This window comes from Myotis daubentonii, chromosome 9 (assembly GCF_963259705.1).
Source record: "Myotis daubentonii chromosome 9, mMyoDau2.1, whole genome shotgun sequence".
Taxonomy (NCBI): Eukaryota; Metazoa; Chordata; class Mammalia; order Chiroptera; family Vespertilionidae; genus Myotis; species Myotis daubentonii.
In genome coordinates, this window is record NC_081848.1 from 14206331 (window position 1) to 14232482 (window position 26152).

A 26152-nucleotide genomic window follows, 5' to 3' on the forward strand; every position below is an offset into this window, starting at 1 on the left:
AGGGTCCCAGGTTTGATTCCAGTCAAGGACGCATACCTCGGTTGCAGGCTTGATCCCTAGCTGGTTGGAGCTGGTGTGGGAGGCAACCAATCGATGTGTCTCTCTCACATCCATGTTTCTCTCTGTTTCTCCCCCTCCCTTCCACTCTCTCTAAAAATCAATGGAAAATATCCTTGGGTGAGGATTAACAACAACAAATACATATTAATGGAATCTATAATAATAAAAGCATAATATGCTAATTAGACCGGATGTCCTTCTGGGCGACCTTCTTGGATGAAGCCGGGGCTGTGAGGGAAGCCTAGGTCCTGGGTACCTGTCGGCGGCCAGATGGAAGCCCGGGTCCCGGGTGCCTGCTGGTGACTGGAGGTAAGCCTGGGTCCTGATGCCAGAGGGAAGCCAGTGCCGGCAGCCGGGGGAAGGAAGGCCTACTCCTGCACAAATTTCATGCATCGGGCCTCTAGTAAAGTAATAAAAGCCACTAGAAGGTGTCTGGGCACACAATAGTTTAGAAATATAGCACTGTGATGTTTCCTCAAAGAATGATGAAAAAAATAATCAAAATGAAGAAATCAGGAATGTGAAACTTTAAAAAGTTTTTAAATGATTAAGGACTGGTTGGGGATGAAGGTTAGTTAGTGGTAAAATAGTAATAGACATTTTACAGTTGGCTGAACAATGAGGGGTTAGGGGGCCGATTTCCTGTGCAGTCAAAAACTTGTATATAGCCTGACCGGTGTGGCTCAGTGGGTGAGTGCCAACCTATGAACCATGAGGTCATGGTTCGATTTCCAGTCAGGTTATATCCCCAGGTTGTGGGTTCAATCTCCAGTAAGGGTGTCGGTGCAGGAGGCAGGTGATCAATGATTCTTCTCATTACTGATGTTTCTATCTCTCCCTCTTCCTTCCTCTCTGAAATCAACAAAAATATATTTTAAGAAAACCTGCATATAACTTGATTCCCCAAGAACTAAGTTGTCTTTCAGTATCTGCGGGGGATTGGTTCCAGGACCCCCTGTGGCTACAAAAAAACAAAGATGTTCAAGTGCCTTATATAAAATGGCATAGACCAATGCATACAGTTGGCCTTTCATATCCACAAACTCCCAGCACAGGTAGTTATTGAAAAATATCTGTGTATAAGTGAACCAACACAACTCAAACTCATGTTGTTCAAGGTCAACTGTATATGCTAAATAAGGGCAAATGCCCATATAAATAAAAACGAGTTCTACATTTTAAATTACTATAGAAGGTAAGAGTTGAAAAGGCCAATTATCTATACCAGTGGTCGGCAAACTCATTAGTCAACAGAGCCAAATATCAATAGTACTTCTTTAAAATAAACTCGCCCAGGCCGAAAACCAACTTCTGCGCATGGGCCACGAAGTTTCAATCGCACTGTATGTGCGCCCGCACGTGGTATTTTGTGCCAAATAACCGCATGTGGCTCGTGAGCCGCAGTTTGCCGACCACGGATAAAAGCCTATGTGGTCGCCATGCCCTCATGCCGTGATGCCTTCACACTGTAACAATCTGTCATCAAGAGGCTGCGTGTGCACGCAGGTGGGCAGGGACTTGACGCAGCATGCGCAGCGTGGAGGCAGATCCTGCATCTCTGTGGAGCTGGGTCCCAGCAGCTCTGTGTGGTGGGACTCCCGGCTCCCGCCAACGTCTTTGGGACAATCCATTGAGGAGCCTCAGATGGGTGGGCGGGGCCTACCTCTTTGGGGAGCTCAATCGCAGGGCTCCGGCACTGTGAAAGGGCACAGGCCAGGCTGGGGAACCACCCCCACCTGCGTGCATGATTTTCGTGCACCAGGCCTCTAATAAAGTATAAAGAGAAGTAACTTCTAAATTTATTAAAAATAAGAAAGTGTTAAAATAGGACCAACACTATTCTGTATAAAGAAAAGATTATTCAAAGTAAAATTATACAGAATCCAATGACAAGTAGAAGGGTGCAAAAATAATTTTTTTATGGAGGATGACAGGAAAATTTAGCCCACAATTAGGAGTTGACTGTGATCCTCTCTCGAGAACAGGGATGTCAGCAGATGCCACCTCTGCCTTCTGACTTATGCCCACTACAAATCAGTATTTCCTAGAAGGAGTTTGCACACATGTGTGGCAACTCAACTTTCCTAGGTGCTACTCAAAGATCAGGCCCTTGGATCACTCGGCTTTGATAGCCAACAAGGCTGCACTCATGGATCCAACAAAAACTAAAGCAAAGCAGCAGGTATTAACGGGTGCTAACCCCCACTGCCCACTGCCATCTGCCCAGAAGAGCCCTAATATATCCTTTCCCAGCTGCTGCCTGATGTTAGTTTCTAATCAGCCTGCATCTAGGTATTCACCTCAATCCTCCCTTTTAGGACACTGGTTTTTGGCACATCTTCAGCTATTGGGAGCAACTAAAAACAAAGAAGGCCACAAGGACAGTTGCAACAGTTTAAGAGGCAATATGGAGCTCTGGCCAGGCTGATTGTGTCCTACACAGAGCATTCTGTTAAGACTGGGAGAGGTGGCTGTTTTATCTAGTGCACAGAAACCAACACAGAGAGTAAAGGAAAATGAATAGAGGAATATGTTCCAAACCAAAGAACAAAAAACATTCCAGAAACAGACCTTAATTAAAAAGAGACAATTGATTTACCTGATAAAAAAATCAAATTGGTGGTCATAAAGATGCTCAACAAGGTTAAGAGAATAAATGCATAAAGTGAGAATTTTAAAAGAGAAAGAAAATATAAGTATCACACAGAATTGAAGAAGACAATAGTTACACTAGAAAATTCAACAGAGGGGTTCAACATCAAAAGTTAAGATGGCTAGAGGCTTTATGTGACACAATCAAATGGGCAAATATATGCATTACTGGGGTCCCAGAAGGAGAAGAGAGAAAGGGGGTTAAAGCTTATTCAAAGAAATCATGGCAAGAAAACTTACAATCTGGGAAATGAAACAAAAAAACCATACAAGGAAGCCCAAAGAGTTAAAAAAAAAGGGGGGGGGGGATGCAGAGAGCCCCACACATTGTAATTAAATTGTCAAAGTAAAAGATAAGGAGAGAATCTTAAAAGCAGCAAGAGACAATCTGTTATGTACGAGGGAACCACAGGAAGACAATAAGCAGATTTTTTAGCAGAAACTTTACAGATCAGATTGAGTGGCATGATATATTCAAAGTGTAGAAAGAAAAAACTTCCAACTAAAAGACTTTTACCAGCAAAGCCGTCCTTCAGAATTGAAGGAATGATAATTTCCAGACAAGCAAGAGCTGCAGTTCATCATTAGTATACTGGCCTTGTAAGAAATGCTAAAGAACCTTCTTCAACCTGAAACAAAAGAACACAAATTAGTAACAAGAAAACATTTAAAAGTATAAGTCTCATTGTGACAGATAAATTCAGAATGTTCTAATGCAATGGTGGTGTACAGTAAATCACTTATAACAATAGTATAAAGGTTAAAATACAAAATATTAAAAAGGTGTAACTTCAAAAAATTAATAGATATACAAGGTGGAAAATATATAAATTGTGACATCAAAAACAATGGTGGGGGGGAGAGTAAAAGTGTAGACTTGTAGTATGCATTAAATTACAGAGCTGAAAATACTTATAAACACGAGGTATTTTATGTCAGCATGGTAGACACAAAGCACAAACCTACAGTAGATACACAAGAGATAAAGAGAATCTAAGCACAGCGTTATAAGAAAACATCCAATTACCATGGAAGAGAGTAAGAGATAAATAAATGATAAAACAGCTGGAGAACAACTATGTACTAGTAAGTCCGTATCTATCAATAACTATGAGTATAAAGAACGAAATTCTTTAATCAAAAGACAAAAAGTTGCCTGCCTGGCATTGTGCAATGGCTGAACATCAACCTATGAACCAGGACATCATGGATTCGATTCCTGGTTGGGGCACATGCCCACTTGTGGGCTCGATCAGTTTACCACTGTTAACATGTTCTATCCATTATTGAAATGAGATATTTGTATCTTATTAAAGTCTTAGCCTTAAAGTCTATTTTGTCCAAGTGCTTTCTGTTGCTTTCCATGCATGAAATATCTTATTCTGTTCCTTTACTTTAAGTCCTTAAAGCTTAAGTCTCTTGTAGGCAGCACTGATTTGGTTCTTTTCTTATACATTTGGTAACTCTGTCTTTTACATGTGTGTATGTATATATATATACATACTTATACTATATATATATATATATATATATATATATATATATATATATATATATATATATATATATATATTTCAGAGAGGGAAACATTAGTGATGAGAATCATTGATTGGCTGCCTCCTGCACACCCCCTACTGGGAATGGAGCCCACAACCCAGGCATGTGCCCTGATTGGGAATTTAATCATGATCTCCTAGTCCATAGACCGATGCTCAACCACTAAGCCATGCCAGCCCAGCTAAATTTTCACATTTTACTATACATTTCATTTCCTTTCTGTTAAATTTTCATTTACATTTCATGTCCTTTTTCATAAACAAAATAAATTTATTATAAAATGCTTTGTTTTTCAAACAGCCTTCTGGAATGAATTAAGTTTGAGAACTGAGGTTCCACTATATATCTTGACAGAAATGAAAATTTATCAAAAGTGTGGGGAAGCTCATAGTGATAAAATTCTACATTAAGATTGATGACATCAGGGGTTTCAAGATAGTGATGGAGTAGGTGGACAACCCAAAACCAAACTTGAAATAAAACTAAATTGGGGATTGAAAAGGTGACTATCCTGCTCTGACTGGTTTGGCTCAGTCGATAGAGCATCGGCCTGTGGACTGAAGGGTCCCAGGTTCGATTCCAGTCAAGGGCATGTACCTTGGTTGCAGGCACATTGCCAGTAGGGAGTGTGCAGGAGGCAGCTGATCGATGTTTCTCTCTCATCGAAGTTTCTAACTCTCTATCCCTCTCTGTAAAAATAATCAATAATATATATATATATATCCTACTGCAGAGAGTGGACAAGGGCCAGACAATAGGAACAAAGTCTGAAGAACATAAACATAAAGTATACGTCAAAGAGGAACCCTAAAATAGAGACCAAGGAAGATTTTCTGCCGTTTCTTGGCAAAAATGGCAACCAATGATACTGTTCTGAAGAGACTGGAACAGAAAGGTGCAGAGGCAGATCAAATTATTGCATATTTTAAACAGCAAGTTGCTCTCAAGGAAAAAACAACTTTACAGTCAACTTTGAGAGAAGAAAGAGAAGAAACTTCGAGTCAAAAATGCTAAATTGAAGAAATAGAATCAAGAGCTAATTCAGGCAGAAATTAAACATGGAGTGAAACAAATACCATTTCCGTCTGGTACTCCACTGCAAGCTCATTCCACGGTTTCTGTAAATGTAATACAATTTATGCCAATCACACCCGTATCATCTGGTGCCAAAGAACAGGTAAAAGGAGAAGAAAGGAAGGTGAAAGAGAAACTTAAAAAAAAAGGAGAGAAAAAAGGAGAAAACCACCACCAGTAGCAGGAAGTGCTAACTCTAAACCAACAGGTGTTTCCCGTGAGGACCTTTGAATTGTTGTATCATCACTGCTAAAAACCATCCTGATGCAGACTCTGTACGTAGATGTTGGAGAAGCAGTCCCAAGAATAGTTGTCAGTAGCCTGGTGAATCATGTTCCGCTTGACCAGATGCAAAATTGGATGGTGATTTTACTTTGTAACCTAAAACCTGCAAAGATGAGGGGAATGGGGAATACTATCTTAAGCAATGGTGATAATAGTATGTGCTAGTTCACCGGAGAAAGTTGAAATCTTGGCACCTCCAACTGTGTCTGTTCCTGGAGACAGAATTACTTTTGATGCTTTTCCTGGAGAGCCTGACAAAGAGTTGAATCCTAAGAAGATGGAACTAAATTCATTGCCTTAATTAAATGGTTTACAGGGTTTTAAAAGGAAAAAAAAATCAGCTAATTCTTTACTCAATTTAAGGAGCTGTGAAAAAACTCTGAAAAAATAGGAAACAGAAATTAGCCAATTAGAAAAGTATAAACTAAATGGCCAGATTATTATGACCACCCCATCAATACTTCGTTGGGCCACCTTTTGCCTTCAATTCTGTGGCAATTCTCCTTGGCATTGAGTCCACGAGATGTTGAAAGGTGATGCGAGGAATGTGACACCATGCCTGATGAATAGCACTGTCCAGTTCTGTGAGATTTGATGGTTGTGGAACCAGCTGCCTGATGGCTTTTAACTTCATCCCACAAATGCTCAATTGGATTGAGATCTGGTGATTGTGGGGGCCACCTAAGCAAGGTAAATCTCCCTCATGTTCTTGAAAGCACTCCTGCACAATACGAGCACCGTGGCAAGGCACACTGTCTTGTTGGAAGAAGCCATCTCCATTGGGATACGCCATCAACATGATAGGATGAACCTGATCAGCAACGATACTTAGGTATGTTGTGCTATTCAGACGTTTATAACGATCTGGCCCTCTAGCAACTTCAGCTCGAAATTATAGCTAATTTGCCTATAAATGTCAGGTGGTCATAATAATCTGGCCACTCAGTGTATAGTCGTTACCTTGGTTGCGTAGCTCAGTTGCTTGGGTGTAGTCCAGTGCACCAAAAAAGGTGGCCAGTTCAATTCCTGGTCGGGTATATGCGGGCTTGATTCCTATTAAGGGTGTGCAGGAGGCAGTCAATTGATGTTGTTCTCCTATCTCTCTCTCCCTCCACACACCTTCTCTTTGAAATCAATAAAAACTTTTTTTTTTAAAAGAAAGAAAAACATGCCCTGCCAGGTGTCACTCAGTGGTTAGAGCATTGTGGGTTTGATTCCCAGAAAAGGGCATGCATCTGGGTTGCAGGTCTGATCCCTGCCCAGGTTGGAGCATTATGTGGGAGGCAACCAATTGATGCATCTCTCTCCCTCTCCCCCCTTCTTCCCGCCCTTCCACTCTCTCTAAAGCTCAATGGGAAAAATATCCTCAGGTGAGAATTAACAACAAAAACCCCAAAAAACAACAAAAAAGAAGAGTATTCAATTGTCAAATATAAGAGGTGATTCAGTCAGAAAAAAATTAATCACATCTAATTTAAAGAGAATACAAGTAAATATTAGAGGAAAAAATATTTAATTCAGAATAAGCTAAAAGCCTGACTAGACCAATCAGCCAGGAGGAAATTAGTGGTAAAAACTGAGTTTCTTCTGCAAAAGCCTCCAGGCCTAGATGACTTCTTGGTGATTTAGTTCCAAGGAACAGTTATTTCCCATTCCAAATAAACTGCTGCAGAAAATAGAAATAAGAAACAGTGTAAGCTAGAATAGCAGCTAGATGTTAGAGTGCTTATATTATATAAAATCCTTTACGTATACTGTTTATTTAAATACTAGTAGCCCGGTGTACAAAATTCGTGCACATTAAAAGGGAATTAATTAGCAGAAATATTTTAATATTGCTATTTGCCCCTTCTCTATAATAGAAGTGTGAGAGATGAAAGGAAATTAGTAAAATGTATATGAAAGTAATATATAAATTTATTAATAAACAGTAACAAAAGGATATAACAGCAAGAGAGGCAGGATATAAAAACGACAAAAACATGATATGAAAACAACAAAAACATGATAGAAAAACAAGTGATGCAAACAATGACTGATAAAGTGATTAAACTTATTCTAATATCTCCCTGTACACATTAAGAGTGAAAACACTTTCAGAGTGCTCGACTAATTTCCCTTGTGATGAAGTACTTAGAACTTTAACTGTAACGTCACATGCTCTTCAAACTCGAGAGAAAGCAACATATAACTGACCATGTGCGAAAATGGGTTCAGGTAGGAATATGCCTACTCTGTCTAGAGTTTGTCCTTGTGATTTATTGATAGTCATCACAGATGCTGGCATCACGGGAAATCGTCATTGAATCAATTTAAATGGAAGGCCAGTGTCAGATGGGGACAAATTAATTCTTGGAATCAGAACCTTTCCCTCTGTAGATCCTGTTAATACTTCAGCTTCGATAATGACATCTCATTATATTCAGCAAAAGTTATGAAAGGTTGACTATATAGTGCAGGAATCCATGGTTAAAGAAGAAAAAAGAAAAGCTGACATTATGGTGCTAGAAGTCAGGAAAAGTTACCCCTGAGGCTAGCAGTTACGAGAAGGAAGTGTGAGGGAATTCCAGGGTGCTGGAAATGTTCCATACCTGATCAAGTGATTGTGTATACTTTGAGAAAACTCATTGAACTGTTTGAACTTAATAGTTGGTGCACTTGTTCTATGTTATGCTTCCATAAAAATTTTACATTAACTAAGAAAGCAATAACCAGTTAAAACAATGTAATAAAGAGTTCCCTAAAAACAGCAACAAACAAAATACTCAGTTTAGCAAGACATTTATGAGAATAGAAATAACTATAAAACTTATTAGATAGCCCTAATCAGTTTGGCTCAGTGGATAGAGCATCGACGTGCAGACTGAAGGGTCCCAGGTTCGATTCCGGTCAAGAGCTTGTACCTTGGTTGCGGGCACATCCCCAGTAGGGGGTGTGCAAGAGGCAGCTGATCGATGTTTCTCTCTCATCGATTCTTCTAACTCTCTATTCCTCTCCCTTCCTCTCTGTAAAAAATCAATAAAATATATAGTAAAAAACCAACAACCCCTCCCCCCAAAAACTATTAGATACTAGAGGCCTGGTGCATGAAATTCGTGCACTTGGGGTGGGGGAGGGTCCCTCAGGCTGGCCCGCGCCCTCTCGCAGTCTGGGAAGTCCTTGGGGGATGTCCAACTGATGGCTTAGGCCCACTCCCTGGGGGGAATGGGCCTAAGCCAGCAGTTGGACACCCTTAGCACTGCCGCCACCACTGCTGTGCTCGCCAGCCATGAGCCCAGCTTCTGGCTGAGTGGCGCTCCCCCTGTGGGAGTGCACTGACCACCAGGGGGTAGCTCCTGCATTGAGCGTCTGCCCCCTGGTGGTCAGTGCGCATCATAGACTGGTCGTCCTGCTGTACAGTTGATTTGCATATTAGCCCTTTATTATATAGGATACCATATTGCCATTACCATTTTCTTTTAGTACCAGGTATTATAGGGTTAATGTACTTCAAATGACTATTCCAATAGAATTTTAATTGAAATAATACTGGTGATTTTAAAGTTAACCCGGATGCATAAAAGGGGTGAGCACTTAAAAAATAAGAAGCCACAATGAGTACAAAACCATAATGATTTAATCAGTGACACAAAAAACTTGTATGACATAGTATATAGTGTATGTATATAAATTTAATACAGGCCAAAATTGGATCTTATACCTTTATGGTTAGCTGGGTTTCTCAAGTCAGATATTTAGAATTTAGAAACCAGTGATGATATTGCTGAATATATTTCATAACCATCCTATGGAGGAAATGACAATTTGCTAGTAGGAATATAAACTAATTTTCTGGAAGAGTTTGGCAAAATGTATTGAGATCCTATAAAATGCACTCATTTTTGATTTGGTAATTCCACTGTCTAAAATGTCTCCTATGGAAGTAACTGATAACCAAAACAGATATTTATTTACCAGTACAAGTACATTCCCTACTTTTTAATAAATAATGTAATTTCAAGGAGCTGGACCTGAGGCTGAAAGATAGCAGCTTGAGAAATGGATCATTGCAGAATATATAGTAATGTGCCTTTGAAATTACTCCCATCAAAATTAAATACAGGTCTCCCTACTAGTCCTAACATCTAGCCTTTGGCTAAATGCTAATGGATGCTTTTCTCATGTACAATTTCAACATACTAAAGGGTTCCAACAATATCCAGGGCTAAAATAATCACAAATTTTAAATACAAGATTTTTCAGATTTAGCATACATTGACATCAACCACTAAGTACTGTCCAAAATTAAGAGTGTATCTTTACATGTAGTTGTAAAAGCAGCTACAAGTTCTTTGTGGTATATTTTAATCCTAAAATGTCATCACTGGAATTTGACTGTTAAAAACAGGTTACCAGATAACAATACTACAATTTAGTCTAGCATGCTTAGACTTTGAAGGTAAAATGGGGTTTATGTTTTTGCTCTTAAACATAAATGAAAGCTCTAAATACAAGCTGTCTCTGGACATATCTAGTGGCTGCTGGCTAGTGAACTAAGAATCTTGAACAAAGTGAACTTATTTTATTTGTACATGAATTCTTAGTGCTTAGCATATATAAATACATATTAATTAAATGAAAAGAAAATCTGTAATTCTCAGCATTATGTAAACTTCTGAAAAAGCATGCAAGAACTGACTTGCAAAAGAACATAACCAAAATACCTAAATAAGAATGACTGCCAATATGAAAGAATTCAAACTTTAAGTTAATGAAAATATTTATTCAAACCTAACTGTATTACAGTACCAAGTTGAGTTAAACATCAACTGTATGATATTTAGTTCCTTAGGAATATCAACTACTGCCACATCAGAAAATTTTACAACATAAATTTCTGCAGTGAGATTCAGCAATTAAGATGTGATTTCCACATGGAGAAATGTTGTTCAGAGCAGAACAGATTTCGTTTTATAAAGGCCCAGTACCAAAAAAAAAAAAAGGTTGAGGAAAATGTCTCTGTAACAGTACATATATCTGTAAGAAAAAAGCTTAATATACTGATATTTAACCAAACAGAAAGCACTTAAGAGAACATACTTTAATGTCTAGGCACAATTGGTCAGGTACTAATTATAATTTCTATTCTCATTTAAATGTTTAAATCAATTCATCAACTTAACTGATGTGTGTACGTCTAATACAGAGAAGGCACCTCTCATTCTCCTTTTTGAGAGTAACTCTTTATAACATTTTAAGGAGCACAGAGACAATGCACTATATCTGAGTATAGATATAGTTATTTAACAGCCCATTCTAGGAGAATCTACATTAAAATATAAAACTATGATTTCTCTTCTTACATCTTATGATGGGCATGGCTTTCTAAAAGGATACCAGAAGATAATCCTCCACATAAGCTTTAAAATAGGATACAAGATTTAAATTAAGTGTGCATTGGTCACTACTACATAAGGAGTTCTAAGAATTAGTGCAATTCTTTAAATCCCCAGTATTTAGGGGAAAAATATATACATCCCAAGAAATCTCAACCAGTACATAACCAAACCTTTTATGGCTCAATAGTCTAAAGACTCAAAGTTCTGTAAAACATTTTGAAAGTTATAAACAAAACAAAAGATCAGAACACTCGTGGCTTACAAAATTTTCTCTTTAAAACAAAGAGACCAGAATGACCAGAAGTATAAATTTCAGGAATATAATCTTTACTGTAATTGTAAGAAGGGGTGATAAAGTATTCACTGTAGAAAATCCCCCAAACTGTTATTTTTTGATTGCTTTACTACCATTGGAGGTGGTTATCACTTTTGTACTATTTAGTGGCTATGTCTTTAAATGTCTCGTTGGACAGTTACTGAAGGCAATTTATAAGGAAAAACATTATTTCCGCCCAACAGTGAGAAACTATTCCAGATAAATAAGCCTCAGAATTAGGTATCATAAGAAGTAAAAAAACACAGTGTTAAGAACATTGGGTTGATTTAACCTCTATTTCAACAATGTTTACACAATATTTACAATATGCAATTGTCAAAGCTATACAGATTTGCAGAATGGCTTTACTTACATGTCTGCAATTTTTCCCCCCAAAATAAAAATATAACAGGTAAATCTATTTACAAACTAGGAAGCTGCTTCAGAAACAGCATGATTTAGATATAAAGTGAAATTTCAGTATAATGAAAGTGCAGGTCAAGCTTTTAGATTTTGTCAATATCTCATTCCCTACACTCAGTTTAAGGGATACGAGTTTTAAACAGCTATTGTTCTTCTATGTTCAGCATGTTTACTCATCATAATGCAAGGATAACAAAAATTTGTCCACATCCATTCCAGCTGGAAATGAACTGGGCAGCTTCTTTTTCTGTCAAAAAAAAAATAAATAAAAATAAATAAATAATAAATAAAATAAAAAAGTAAAAATAAAAAATAAAAAAAATTAACCTAAGTTAACATATTGAACTCAAAGTCCCAAAACTTTCTTAAATCACTTAGAACATTTTATCGAGTTCTTCCATACACTAAAATTTTTGACAAATTTTTCAATTTAGAATTTTAGTTTTACAGAGCAGAGATAAATATAATAAAATCAAGGTTAATAAAATATTCCGATGGTTCTTCCAACATTAGTTTAGGGCAAAAGACATTATACAAATCCAGAGTGTATAACTGCTGAATGAAATAAGTAAGATACAGCATGATTTCTATAAAGTGGTCATTATTGCCAAACCATAAACCTTAGAAAGGTTTACTAAGATTTTAGGATTATCAGGTATTTTTCAAGTTCCACACATTTAATATATATCAGGCACTTTACAAACACTACATTTAGGTAAGATAATGTGGTAACCTTTGGTTAGTGATGCAGCTGAGACTCAGGGAGCTATGGGCTTAATCATAATCACAAAAGCAATAAAAAGGAGATGCAGGATTCAAACCCAGGTTTGCATGGCAGCAAACCCTAGACTCTTTCCCTGATACATTTTAAACACCTTTCTTTCTATTCAATCCACTTGCTAAATGGCTAAACAGATTAGAAACCAAAGAACTTATAATATTTATATGCATAGCCCATGGACACGAGTAATAAGGTAATGAAGACTTGGAGGGGTGGGTAGGGGCTGGGAGGAGGGGGCAGGGGGAGGCAAAAATGGGAGATATCAGTAAAACTATCAACAATAGAAAATATATGGAAAAAAAGAAAGAAATGTGTTTCATTTATTAATGCTATCCCTGCATTGCCTTTCCATGATTAAGGAAAAAACAGGTAAGTTTAGTTTTTACACGGCTCCACATATTAACATCTATAAGAGCCCATGAAAATATGACAGGACATGGGAAAAAAACCCAAGATGTAGGAGTTAAGTAGTTTTTACTTGGCAATTCCACACACAATAGTGGCTCACCAGTTTTTCATACCTCACATCAATTGCCACCCCCAAAATATTCATCCTACCATGACACAAACAAAAAACTCCCTTTCCCAAGGAAGATGTTTATAAACAAACTAGAGGCCCAGTACACAAAATTCATGTGGCGGGGGGGAGGGGGAGAAGGGGAAAAGAGAATCCCCTTAGCCCGGCCTGCATCCTCTCCAATCTGGGACATCCCTCTTGCAATCTGGGACCCCTGGCTCCTAACTGCTCACCTGGTTGCCTGCCTGATCGCCCCTAACTGCCTCTGCCTTGGCCCCCGCCACCGTGGCTTTGTCCAGAAGATGTCTGGTTAATTAGCATATTACCATTTATTAGTATAGATGCCTTAGCAATTATTCTGAACTGTTTTACTAGACAACTTCTGAGTATCACACTAGCTGAGAGACACTGCTATACAATGTGTTTGTCAATTAAACTCAAGCTGTTTTGAGCAGAATGTTCAGTAAGGTAGCTATGGTAAAAAATGCTGAGCTTTCTAATCTGAGCACTGAACGAAGGGCAAAGGTAGAATTCTGAAATTAAGACTTTCAAACTTGCCTTGATTCTCTTCTTTTTCATTGGTACTGACGAATTTGAAAGATTTTTATTAGAAGTACGGGAGTTTCGCTCACGCTCATCTAATTCTTCAATTTTCCGCTTTTTTGTGGTATTCCTTGCAGATGTTCTAAATTGTTGTGTATTGTCCTTTAGAGGAGTTGCTGAAGTAGTCCTAGAGATGGCTGCTCTGGAGAGAATCATTAATGTGTGCGCAGCCATGTTCACACTGTTTTCACTCCCTGCTTCACTGGCAGGGCTGCAGGCCGGCAGGTCAGGGGTGACAGGAGGGACCATTATTTTGGGTGTGCTACTGTCTTCAATGAGACGTCTGCTAGAGGGGACCTTGATACCATTGGTAGGCTCTTCTTTATGTTTTTCCCCTGCCCCTGAGCCAGGTGTCCGGGGCACAGATAGATGAGCACTGTCCACGAGCCTGTTTACTGGGCTATGACGCTGAGCGTCCTGTAACATTTCTGTGGTATGTTTGCTTAGTGGGTTAATCAAAGAACTGGCAGATTTTGTTTGTTCCTGTTTTAGATCCTTCACAGCTGCACCTACGGAAATGACATTTTTACTGTTTGAGGCTGTGCCTTGTTTTTTGGTTAGTTCTTGCAGTGATGCTATAGTCTTCTCATTCCGTAAACCTCCATTTTGCTGCCCATTAGACAGTTTTAAAATTTCTGGATTTTTCTGTCTTTCCACATCACTGCATAATTCATTCTCCTTATTAGCTGTTGCTTTATGGAAAGATTCAAGTCCAATTTCTGTTGATGAAACTTTCTTTTCTGACTGAGCTTCTTTTATGGTATGTCGGCTAATGGCAGTTTCTGATTTGGATAAAATCTTAGGCACAGGAGGTTTCTCTCTTTCTCTTTTGAGAGCATTATTAGAAGAGAGTTTTAAGGTAGAGGACATCATGGGTGAGCCAAGATTAGGAAACGAAATGTCACTCCTTTCTTTGCTCTGGGACAACATCTTATGGTTTGCCCCCTGTGTATCTGCCACAGGAGCAGTACTATCAAAACAGAGCACACGCCTATGGCTTTCCAGTGGTTTGCTAGTTGGAACTACATTCTCTGAGAAGGGAACTGTGATTTCTTCGAGTTTTTTTCCATGATCTGTTGTCATATTCTTGTCAGAAACTTCAATTCTTAAAAAAAAGAAAAAAGTTACCTTTAGCAACATAAAGATATCCTTTACATTTGAAATCTGTGCATTCAAATAATCCGATAGGAACTACTTTTTGCTTACCTTTGTGCATGACATCCAACTAAATGACTTGATGAATCCACCAAATTATTTACCTGCTTTCCTGGAATTATAAATGAATTAATTAGAAAAGAAAAACATTCCTGAGAGAAAAAGTATATTCCTCTGAAAGAAAATGGAACAGATCACACTATATCACACATGAGACAAAAATGTAAACGAAAGCTAATGTACAAATGAAAACTTTCACATATTAAGTTTAAAAGCAGTTTTGTAATATATACAATATGGTCACTCATCCATTTTAGAGGAAATACAGAAATGCCTTGCTTCAACTTCAGGCAAATATTATGAATCCGTTTTTGGGTTTATGAATTACAATGTTCACTTAAGAGTACTACTTAGCCCTAACTTTTGGCTCAGTGGATAGAACGATGGCCTGCGCACCGAAGAGTCCCGGGTTCGATTCTGGTCAAGGGCACATACCTTGGTTGCAGGCTCCTCCCTGGCCCAGGCCCTGGTTGGGGCTCATGCAGAAGGCAACCAATAGATGTGTTTCTCTCACATGGATATTTCTCTCTGTCTTTCCCTCTCTCTTCCACTCTCTCTAAAAATCAATGAAAAAATATCCTGGGATGAGAATTAAAAAAAGAAAGAAAAAGAGTACTATTTAGGTCTAGAAAGATACTTAAAGAAAGCAGTATGTTTTGCTTATTTTAAAAATGTGCCCATATAATTATCTTGTTTGTAAGCCTGTCACCTACAGCACATGTTCTGTAGTTTTAATAACCATATTTTGATTTCTATGGAGTTTATGTGAGAGAGCAGCAAGACATGAAGCTAGAAGGAAAAGCAGAGATGAGACCATGAAGGGCCTTATGTATTTAAAAAATTTTTTAAATGTTTTTATTGATTTGAGAGAGAGAGAGAAGGGAGAGAGATAGATCTCAATGAGAAAAAAATACCAATCGGTTGTCTCCTGCATGCACCCTGATCAGGGATGGAACCCACAGTGTGTGTCCTGACTGTAAATCGAACCAGGACCCTTTAGGTATACAGGAGGGCACCCAACCAACTGAGCCAACACTGGCCAGGCAAGGACCTTATGTATTATGCAAAAGGTTTCAGAGAGAAACCTTGTGAGTTTTAAATAGGAAATGTTCACGAATAGATTTATGTTATAGGGTCGCTCTGGCAGTAGTATAGAAAATGAACTGAAAAAGAAAGCTAGAAATAGGAATTCTAGATAGATATAATTAGACTAGAAGGCCGATGCACGAAATTCGTTTAAGAATAGGCCTTTGCAGCCCCGGTTGCCTTGGCCCTTGCAGCCCTGGCTTCGTCCAGAAGGTCATTCCACTGTTCAGCTATTTGGTCGATTTGCACATTACGCTTTCATTATTATAGACGGCTCTAAATATTCCAGGTAAGAGACAATGAGGATCTTAAGATTCAGTAAAGGGAATTTACATAGATATGAAGAATAAAGGAGCAATCAATGGTGATATTAACAAAGGGAGGAAAAGTATGCAGAAGAGGTCTTTGAGGAAGAAGAGGTGAGACTTGGATAGGCAGAGTGTGAAAGTCTCCAGTTGTAGAAAGTTAGAGAGGGAGGAACGTCGTATAGTGGTGGTTCCAGAAGCCATCAATAGCTGGAAGTAAAGAATGGAAAATGTCCAATGCATATAGCAATATTAGGTCACTGGTGACCTCATTTTAAACAGTTTTAGTGGAAACATGAGAAAAGACAGTAACATGGATAAAGAACTGAGAGATAAGAGGGATTGAGGATAAAGGGTTGACAGGTTGGACAAACCTAAGGAATTTTACAGCCAGAGAGGGAAGGAGCCCCAACAGAAAAGTTGAATATATATATTAGACTAGAGGCCCAGTGCACGAAATTTGTGCACGGGTAGGGTTCCTAGTGGCTGCCGGCTGCTGGCCAGGAATCCCCCTTCCCTGGCTGCTGGCTGGGGCCTTCCTTCGCTCGGTGCCGCCCCTGGTGGTCAGCACACATCATAGCGAGTGGTCGAATTCCCGAGGGGACACTTTGCATATTAGGCTTTTATATATAACCTAGGGCATAAGTAGATTGCATTAACCTTATAAAGGAGATAATTATTCCTCTAAGAGAGAAAGGAAAAATGATTTTGGAAGTAGAACAGGTACATATTGAAATGGAGTTTACTACTGATAAGCGGGGAAACTAAGTGGCATTAAAGGGCCAGTGCCACTTCTAAAGCAATGCTCAGAAGCCCCGGTGTGAGCGCAGAGATCACTGGTTGGTTAGATCCAGGGCTGGGGGTACCAAGTGGGTATGGTAGAAGAATGTAGATATGAAGGTTTTTAATTGTACTGAGAAAAATGACTGATGTGGTAGGATGTAACCTGAATAGTGAAGAAAAACTAGAATGGAACTGAGTGTTCAGGTAAAAGGTGAGGATTCAAACACTAGGAGCTATCACTGGTGGAAGAGAGAGTCAGTGGATATATGGAAATGACAGAAGTTATTGGTCTTTAAAAATTAGTGAAAAATTAAAGATGAAGCTATGGGAAAGGATGAGTGAAGACTCAGAAATGGAAAGAGTCAGAATTCTGAGGGTTAGGTTGTTTGGCAGGTTATCTACATGGGCATGTTGTTACCATAAAGATGGAAAAGTTTTAGGTACAGAAGTCTGAGAACTAGGTGCAATATTCATCAAGGCCCCGGACGAAAGTCTGGTTGTTACTTTGTATATGGCATCTTTTGTTGAAAAAATTGTAATTTTGTATTCAGCACCATCACACTTTTCCATGTATAAATTATGCATTTTTTCATTTTTAAAAAGCAATTCCTTTATCCCAGCATCATTAAGCTATTCTCTTACATTTTCTTTTATGCTTAATTGTTTTGCTTTTCACTTTTAGGTCTTTAATCATCTTGGGTTTCACCTTTGTATAAGATATAAGGGAGGGTTCTAATTGCTTCCTGTAATATACATAATAGCCAATAAATTTCATTTATTAAACAATCCATCCTTTCCCCTCTGACTTCTGATGTTATCTTGATCACATACAAGTTCCTATACATACGGAGTCTCAAATTCTATTTTGTTCCATTTATCTTTTTGTTTAAATTGTTGCAAGAACTTTAAGCAAAGAATGGATGATCACCTGTTAGGAATGGTATAAATGCTCAAAAAGAAAATACTGTTGTGTTGTTGCAAACAAATGAATATATAAACATAAAGTTGACATTAATGAACTTAAAAATGTACCTGTACAAGGTTTATTTCTTAGTCCCTGAGTTTTCTGAGACTTTGGAGGCACAGGGAATTGAGAGATACTTCTATTGCATAAAGGTGCTGCCAAAGGCATATGAAGGACCTATAAAAGAAGCCATTAGTTATAAACTATGTTTGAAAAAACATCACCGCACCACTTTTTGTTCAAAAATCTTACCTGCTGAGGAGCAGAAAATGTATTTGCATTCTGACCAACCACAGATACAGGTATCATTCCTACCATTCCTTGGAGTACAGGCTGGACTGGAGAAGCAATTATGATGGCAGATCCTAAAAAAACCCAAAATTCAGTAAAATAAGATTCTGTCTCATGAACGAACATAAGACACCAAAGTAATTACTAATTTGAAACAAACTCTCTAAAATTATAATCCCCTTTCCTTACAATTTACTTTTCTTTTTATGAAATTAATTTAGGAACTGATAAATTAAGAAAATGTGAATTTGAATATTATAGTGATGGCATTTAGTCAAGGTGAATATCATAAGCAAGCATAAGACTCTACAGCCAAGATGTCATATTATATTTATATCTTGATTCTTCTAGAAAGAATAGTAAAATTGATTAGAAAATTGGTGGTGAAGGTTTCAAGTCTGAATCTTATACCAGATTATTAGGGTTCCAATTGAATATTAATATTCCAACACTTGCTCACAACCCCAACCTATTATCTCAATGGTACTGGTCAAAAACGGTCGTCTAAATTATGGGAGGAAACACAATGCTTACATGGTCCTTCGAAGTCAACAATAGAGTCTGTGGCTATCATAATTTAGCCCTGCCCGGTAAATGAACCTTTTCCTTACACATGTTCACTAACTGCTCCTCAGGATAATCTCACTTTCATGAATATCTACTTCAGCAACTCAATTGTCTACCTACATTTGTGCTACTTAAGATTCCTTCCTTCCTTTTACTCCAAATACTACCTTATTTCTCTAAGTTTCATCTCAAGTTCCATTCTCTACCTTTATCTTATTTTAAATAGCACTTGATACCAAGTCATCAGGCTTGGTACTTAATTGTTGGTATTTAATCAAATGTTATTGTATGCCTATAAATGTAAAAGAGGGGGGGAAAGTGGGAACCAATAATTAAGGAAATGTAGATGAATGTGTCATAAGTTCTATCTTGAAGGAACATACATAAAAAAATATGACAGGGGAGAAACTAAGATGGCATAGATAAACACCGGGAAATAGCTGCCTCCCACAACAACTTCAAAAAAAAAACATAAACACAAAACAGACATCATCCAGAACTACAGGAAAGCTGGCTGAGTGGAAATTCTACAACTAGAAGGAAAGAAAAGCACACTGAGAGCCAGAGGAGCTGCGGAAGTAAAGTGCAGAGGTATGGAGGCTCGTGCGCGCAGAAAGGGGCTGGCACCTGAGGACGCGGCTGTCTTTTTGAATCCGGAGGGAGTCACAAGCTCCCAACTGCTCTGAACTTCGGTTCCCGGAAGCCTCTGGGGACCCAGGACTCATACGGGGAGAAACTGGACTGTCTGGCAGCGGGCAGAACTCGGAACTTGAGGTCGGCTTTCCCTCAGAGGTGCTTGCAGCAATTACTAGGACACTGAGACGCGCGGCCCGTTAGGGCAGGGCTGAGAATCCGCCATAGCTGCTTGCTCCGCCCTTTGATTCCCTGAGACCCCGCCCCACCCAGGCTGCGGCAGAGGCTTTTGCATATAAATGCCCCGGCCCTTTGCAACCTGAAAATTACCTAACAAATTGCAGCTGGGCCAGACAGACCCAAAACTTCCAAGAGAAGGCCCAAGGCCCCACAGCGGCTTGCATTGCTTCACAGCTGGGCCTCATCAGGGCACTTCCAAACTCCAAAGAAGGAAGGGGAATCTGCAGTTCTCTTTGTAGCTCCTGCTGTGTAACCTCAGGCAGAGGCTACATTAGCACCTCCTTAGATCCAAGAGCCAGTGTACCCAGTGGTCAGAGGGGGACCATCCAGATTACAACTCTTCAGATCCGTAAGGGACACATTCAGGGTGCAGTCTCAGTGAGCACCAAAGCCCCACTGAAGCAAGTCTTGCCCCAGAAGGGTGTCTTTAGCACAGAAGTTCTCCCATTGTAGACACAGCTGATTCTTACTGCCAATTGGCCTGGAGGTCAATTCCTCCCAGTGATCCTACAACAATCAAGGCATAACTACAATAAGACTGTGCAAAAAGCCCACAAGGGGGTACACCAAGAGTGTCCACCTCAGGTAACTGGGGAGGCTGAGCCACTGGGCCCTACAGGACACCTAGCACACAAAACCACTCTACCAACACAGGGAAGCATAAAAAATGCAGAGACAAAGAAACAGGTCACAAATGACAGAAATGGAGGAAAGCAAACAACTGGATATAGAGTTCAAGGCCACGTTTATAAGGTTTTTCAAGAATTTTATGGAAACCGCCGATAAATTTAGTGAGACCCTCAATAATCTAGTGAGACTCTCGAGGATATGAAAAAGGACCAACTAGAAATTAAGCATACACTGACTGAAATAAAGAATAATATACAGAGATCCAACAGCAGACAAGAGGATCCCAAGAATCAAGTCAAAGATTTGAAATACGAAGAAACAAAAAAGACCCAACCGAAAAAGAAAAAAGAAAAAAGATTCCAAAAATATGAAGATAGTGTAAGGAGCCTCTGGGACAACTTCAAGCGTACCAATATCAGAATTATAGGGGTACTAGAAGAAGAGAGAGGGCAAGATATTGAAAACCTATTTGAAGAAATAATGACAGAAAACTTCCCCTACCTGGTGAAAGAAATGGACTTACAAGTCCAGGAAGCGCAGAGAACCCCAAACAAAAGGAACCCAAAGAGGACCACATCAAGACACATCATAATTAAAATGCCAAGAGCAAAAGACAAAGAGAGAATCTTAAAAGCAGCAAGAGAAAGAAACTCAGTTACCTGTAAGGGAGTACCCATAAGACTGTCAGCTGATTTCTCAACAGAAACCATGCAAGCCAGAAGAGAGTGGCAAGAAATATTCAAAGTGATGAATGCCAAGAACCTACAACCAAGATTACTTTATCCAGCAAAGCTATCATTCAGAATTGAAGGTCAGATAAAGAGCTTCACAGATAAGACAACGGGGGGGTGAGGGCATGAGGGGGGGGGGTAGAGGGTAACGTGGGGATAAGGACACATATGTAATATCTTAATCAATAAAAAATATATTAAAAAAAAAGAAAAAAATGACAGGCATGTCAATCAACAACTACAGATAAAATAGCATGTACTAATTGCCACAAGTCCTCTATAAACAAAGAAGTATAAAGACAGGGATAAATTCTGGAAGGTGGAAGACAGTGAGAAATTACGAAGGGCTTTATGGAGGGAGAAATTCAGGTTGTGTCTTAAAAGTCTCTCCAAATAGATAATAAATTCCTTGAAAATTAAGACTATAATAGATCTATTTTTTAAAAATTCGCAGAACAATGGATTTTAGTAGGTATATAGCTATTTGGTAAATGAATCTTTCTTTTCTCTTTTGTAGTTTAGCACATGGATTGGGAAGTAGTCGTAAAAAACAAAAGGAAAAACTGTAAACCATCAAATTCCATAGCTTAGAAAATAAAAAAGTTTAAATTAGCTAAAGAGGAGGTATAATCACACACTTCAGAATCTCTTCTCATACTACCTATCTATGACTTATTACCGCTTAGTCAATAATTGTATACACAAGAGAAATTAGATCCTACGCCACGGAAGTAAACTTCAGTATGTTCTTAAAGTTACCTTGTGAAAAGTTGGGTGACACAGCTTGGTTGACAGCAAATACACTGTTTGACCTTGGTGGTGTCTGCAATTGGGACGGTGAAGGTTGGGCTGTCATAGGTGCAGAATTTCCAGGCAACACCACAACACTGGACTGACTTACAGTTGTTCCCAAAGCTGTTGGATCAGTCATGCAGGTAGCTATCAGAATGTTATTTGAACTGCCGAAAGTTGTGCTTGTAGCTGGCATCAATTGTATAAACCCCCCATCCTTGGAAGCACATGGTGTAACATTGGCTGAAAAAGCAATGCTGTCTTCACTCTGAGTGTTGTTTACTGCAGAGTCTCCAGGTTTAAGCACTAAAAGGCTCTGTTCCATTGAGGCTGAATTCCCTGTTCCTTCAGCAGATGTGATAGTACCTGCAGTTTCTTCTGAAGGCAGGCATTTAGCTAATTCTGCATTTTTGGCAGGTGATTTAGCAGAAGACAAAATTATAGTTGGCACATTTTCTCCACTGATACTAGAAACAGCAGTGTTAAGTTCAGTCTCCGAGGAAACAAAGGAATCATCACTAATGATAATTTTGAGAGAGACAATATTTGATGCATCTATCTCTGCTGAGTTGTTGCTAGCAGGTTTATCACTAGTATTTTGGGACTCGGGGCGAGACTCTACCACTGAAGAGCACACAGGTTCTGAAGGAAGAGAATGTCTTTCTTCTACAAGATTACCTTCTGGAGGTGTCAATGCAACTTCCCCACAGTTTTCATTTTCACCTAATGAGAGAAAAACACTATTTCCATCTTCTTTTGCAGAAGATGAAGGTTCCTGTGAATCCAAAGCAACTTTCTCAGACTTGGAGGGCTGATTTTCATGTCCTGTATGATCTAACTCAATACATGATGAATCATTAGATGGTTGTTTAATTGAAGATATTGAATCTCCAAGGCCAATTTCTTCTTGTTCAGATACATTTAAAACTGAACTTTCAACAGACACAGATATACTTTGAAGTGAAGAATTATCTTGGCATTCTGAAAGTTGTGATGTAACTGGTAATACAGCATCAATTTCAATTTTACTCTGATGAATTTCTCTAGACTCCGGTGCTTTGGAACCATGGAAATTAGTTTTCAGTCTTCCTACATCTTTAGAATTTTCACAAAATTGGCTTTTTTTAGATGGCTTTCCAGTTAATGGTATATCTTGGGATAAAAGTTGAGAACTTTTCCCAGAGAGAGTTAAGTTTTCGTTTTTAGTTTCACCACCAAGGGAAACAAATGAAGTTACTGGTGTATCAGACTGATCTACTCGTAATCGAGATTCATTCGGCACATTTGGAGACAAAGAGTTCTTTTCAACTTCCATAGCCATGTCAGTTTCAGTGAACATTTGATTGGTGTATAATTCACCACAATGCTGATTACATTTGGCATCAGAATTTACTCTTTGGTTAAAGTCATTTAAATTAGGCACAGACTCAAAGGTAATATCAAGGTTACACTTCTGTTCAGTAGGTACACCTGTTTTGAAGGTTTTTTTCTGGATGCTAGAACCTATCTGGGAAAAATGTCCCTGGGTTTCCTGTCTAAGCTCATCATGGTTGCTGCCATTCTTCAAAGCATTTGATGTGTCTTCATTTTGATAAGATGTACAAAGTGAGGGTTGACCAGATTGATCATCTGCAAAATATTAGCACAGTAGAAAGATATGGTGAGTATGTACAGCTTTTGAAGTAGTCATCGTTACATAAAACCTATTAAGCCAAGGAAGTCACCATACATTGACATACCAGTAAGCAGAAGTCTGATGTATCAAAAGTACTTAAAGGTACTTTTCTTATTATAGATGCCTTTTAAACAAGTGTCAAATTGTTTTCAACATTCTTGGGAAATAGATGACACAATGAAGGATAAAGTATACAGGTTTAAGAACATCAAATATTTACCAGCATATATAAAAAAAAGAGGTCCAAACACGCAGTTTTTTTCCAGACACTTGAGTTTTTAATTTCTACCATTTCTATTGACCTTATCTGATATATTCTTTTTTTTTTAAAAATATACTTTATTGATTTTTTACAGAGAGGAAAGGAGAGGGATAGAGAGTTAGAAATATCGATGAGAGAGAAATATCGATCAGCTGCCTCCTGCACACCCCCTACCAGGGATGTGCCTGCAACCAAGGTACATGCCCTTGACCGGAATCAAACCTGGAACCTTTTAGTCTGCAGGCTGACACTCTATCCACTGAGCCAAAATGGTTAGGGCTGATATATTCATAAAAGTGAAATGGGGCCACGTACATTTCGCATGATCAACATATGATATTCTTGTATATTGTTTGATATTCAACACACATTTACTGAAGATCAACCATATGATTGGTACTGGGAAACAAAGATGAATGACCTTGGAGAAATCAGTATAGTAAGGAAAGCAGATACAGATCAGAAAGCCGTAATAAAACATGATAAAAACTGTGAAAGTATAGGAACAAAAGGCATCTCTTTTTGCTAGGGATGTGAACAAGTGTTACAAAGGAGGTATTATATCTTGAAAAATGCAGTGTGACAGCTGGAGTAAGAGGAAAGGATACTTCAGAAAATAGCAGAGTACTGAAAAACTGCATATGGTATTCACAGGTTAGGACAGAAAACAGTAACAATTAACAATATAAAAAATACAGGAAATGTTAATCAACAATCATGTAATTCTGTTAATGTGACACTGGTAAAATAATATTTGGTACAGAAAACATTTGAATCCTTATTGTGGGGAAATTAGTGGAGATTGCAGTCAGGCCAAATAAATTCACTAGTCAAGTTTCAATGAAGCGGGAAGACCATCTGAGAAAATAAATTTCAAACCTCATTTTGTGCATGGTAGAGCTTAATTGAAGCACGATGTTTCTCACATACTATGTAGTGAGAAAGGTATACCCCACCATAATTCAGGCGAAGAAGAAATGGAGTACTGGACTTGGGTGTAGGCAGAGGACTCAAAGTAGAAATGTAGGTTAAGGTTCTCCAAAATTAATTTTTGTAAGACATGATGCAAAACTAGGAAACCATCAGGGTTTTTAGGGGTGATAATATTTAAGAACACATGAGCAGAAATGATTACTTTGGCACAGCTTGTTGTAGACAGAAATGAATACACGTGGTACTAAAGAGGTCTAGAGTTTAGCAAGAAGTATGAGATGCCAGGATAATGTGAGAGAAACCAGGATAATGGTTATCTTTGAGGAACAGGGATGGAAAAAATATTGATTGGATAGCAATATGAAGAGAGGTTTTGGTGGTGCTGTGGTGTTTTATTTTTGACTTGAGAGATGGTTATATAGTATTTGCTGGACTGTAATTCAATGAGCTATATTCATTTTTTACTGTGCAGTTCTGTACATGTGTTGTATTTCACCAAAGTACACTTTGAAGAAAACTGGCAAATATTTAAAAGGTCTAAAATGAACATATTTACTATCTTCCTCCATTTAATAAGTAGTTATTGTGGGGGCAATTATGTGCCATATTGGTACTCCATGGGAGGCAGAAATACATACAAAGAATTGAGTTAGACACAGAGAAATATTACCTCAAACCTCATAAATCCTTAATTCAAGAAATAACATATAATTTCCTCTAAGTAAGGGAGCTATAAATACTGAGCAGTCAGCTAAATTTGCTTACTAGCCTGAATGATTAATACCACACACCAACCTTATATATTAGAGATGTGAATTTGTGGCTCAAAAAAATTATGTCAAATGTTATAGATTTTTGTTGAATTGGTCAGTACTACTAATACCAATTTGTGCATGTCAAGAATCTATTGTATCATGGGAGAGTAAGTACTAAAAATTCATCTTTTAATCAAAGTACTAAAGCCTGGGGAATAATTTTCTTTTTATATTTTTTATAACGAAGAGAGAATATTAGAAATACAAAAATGACCTACGTTGTAATTTGAACTTCCAAATTAGACAAGGGTTTTTGCTTTTGAAATTTTGAGACTGACATTTAGGGTTTGGATTGATGATATTAACAAAGTCAAATTCTTACCAGATTCTTCTGTTTTAAAAGAACCTTTAACTGTTAGATTAGTTTCATCTGCTAAGACTACATTGGGATTGGTTTCCATATGCTGACTGGAAATGCCTTGTGATAAATTTTTATTATTCTTTGTTTTACCTGTTAAAAAGGGAACAGGGAAACAATCGGTTACATGACTAAAATAAAAATAAGCATCAATTAATGAAGCTTGACAGTGGTCAAGCAAATGTTAGACATTGGTTTTAATTATGGTATTTTGGATGTTTTTAAT

At 38.2% G+C, this 26152-nt stretch overlaps 1 protein-coding gene and 1 pseudogene across 1 annotated transcript in view; one reads left to right on the top strand and one right to left on the bottom strand.

Annotated features, from left to right (window-relative positions):
• Window positions 1-5008: 5008 nt before the first annotated feature.
• Window positions 5009-11290, top strand: LOC132240594 (aminoacyl tRNA synthase complex-interacting multifunctional protein 1-like; annotated as a pseudogene).
• Window positions 11291-11833: 543 nt separating this feature from the next.
• The window catches only part of LOC132240595 (protein NPAT), a 60279-nt gene continuing 45960 nt past the window's right edge, over window positions 11834-26152 (bottom strand). Inside the window, exons 12-18 of the mRNA XM_059707995.1 lie at window positions 25891-26019; window positions 21851-23512; window positions 18252-18364; window positions 18068-18176; window positions 14853-14913; window positions 13602-14751; window positions 11834-11992 (exon numbers count right to left, since the gene is read on the bottom strand). Coding sequence (XP_059563978.1) covers window positions 11915-11992; window positions 13602-14751; window positions 14853-14913; window positions 18068-18176; window positions 18252-18364; window positions 21851-23512; window positions 25891-26019 — 3302 coding nt within the window. The 3' untranslated portion in view covers window positions 11834-11914. The remainder of the gene's footprint in view (window positions 11993-13601; window positions 14752-14852; window positions 14914-18067; window positions 18177-18251; window positions 18365-21850; window positions 23513-25890; window positions 26020-26152) is intronic.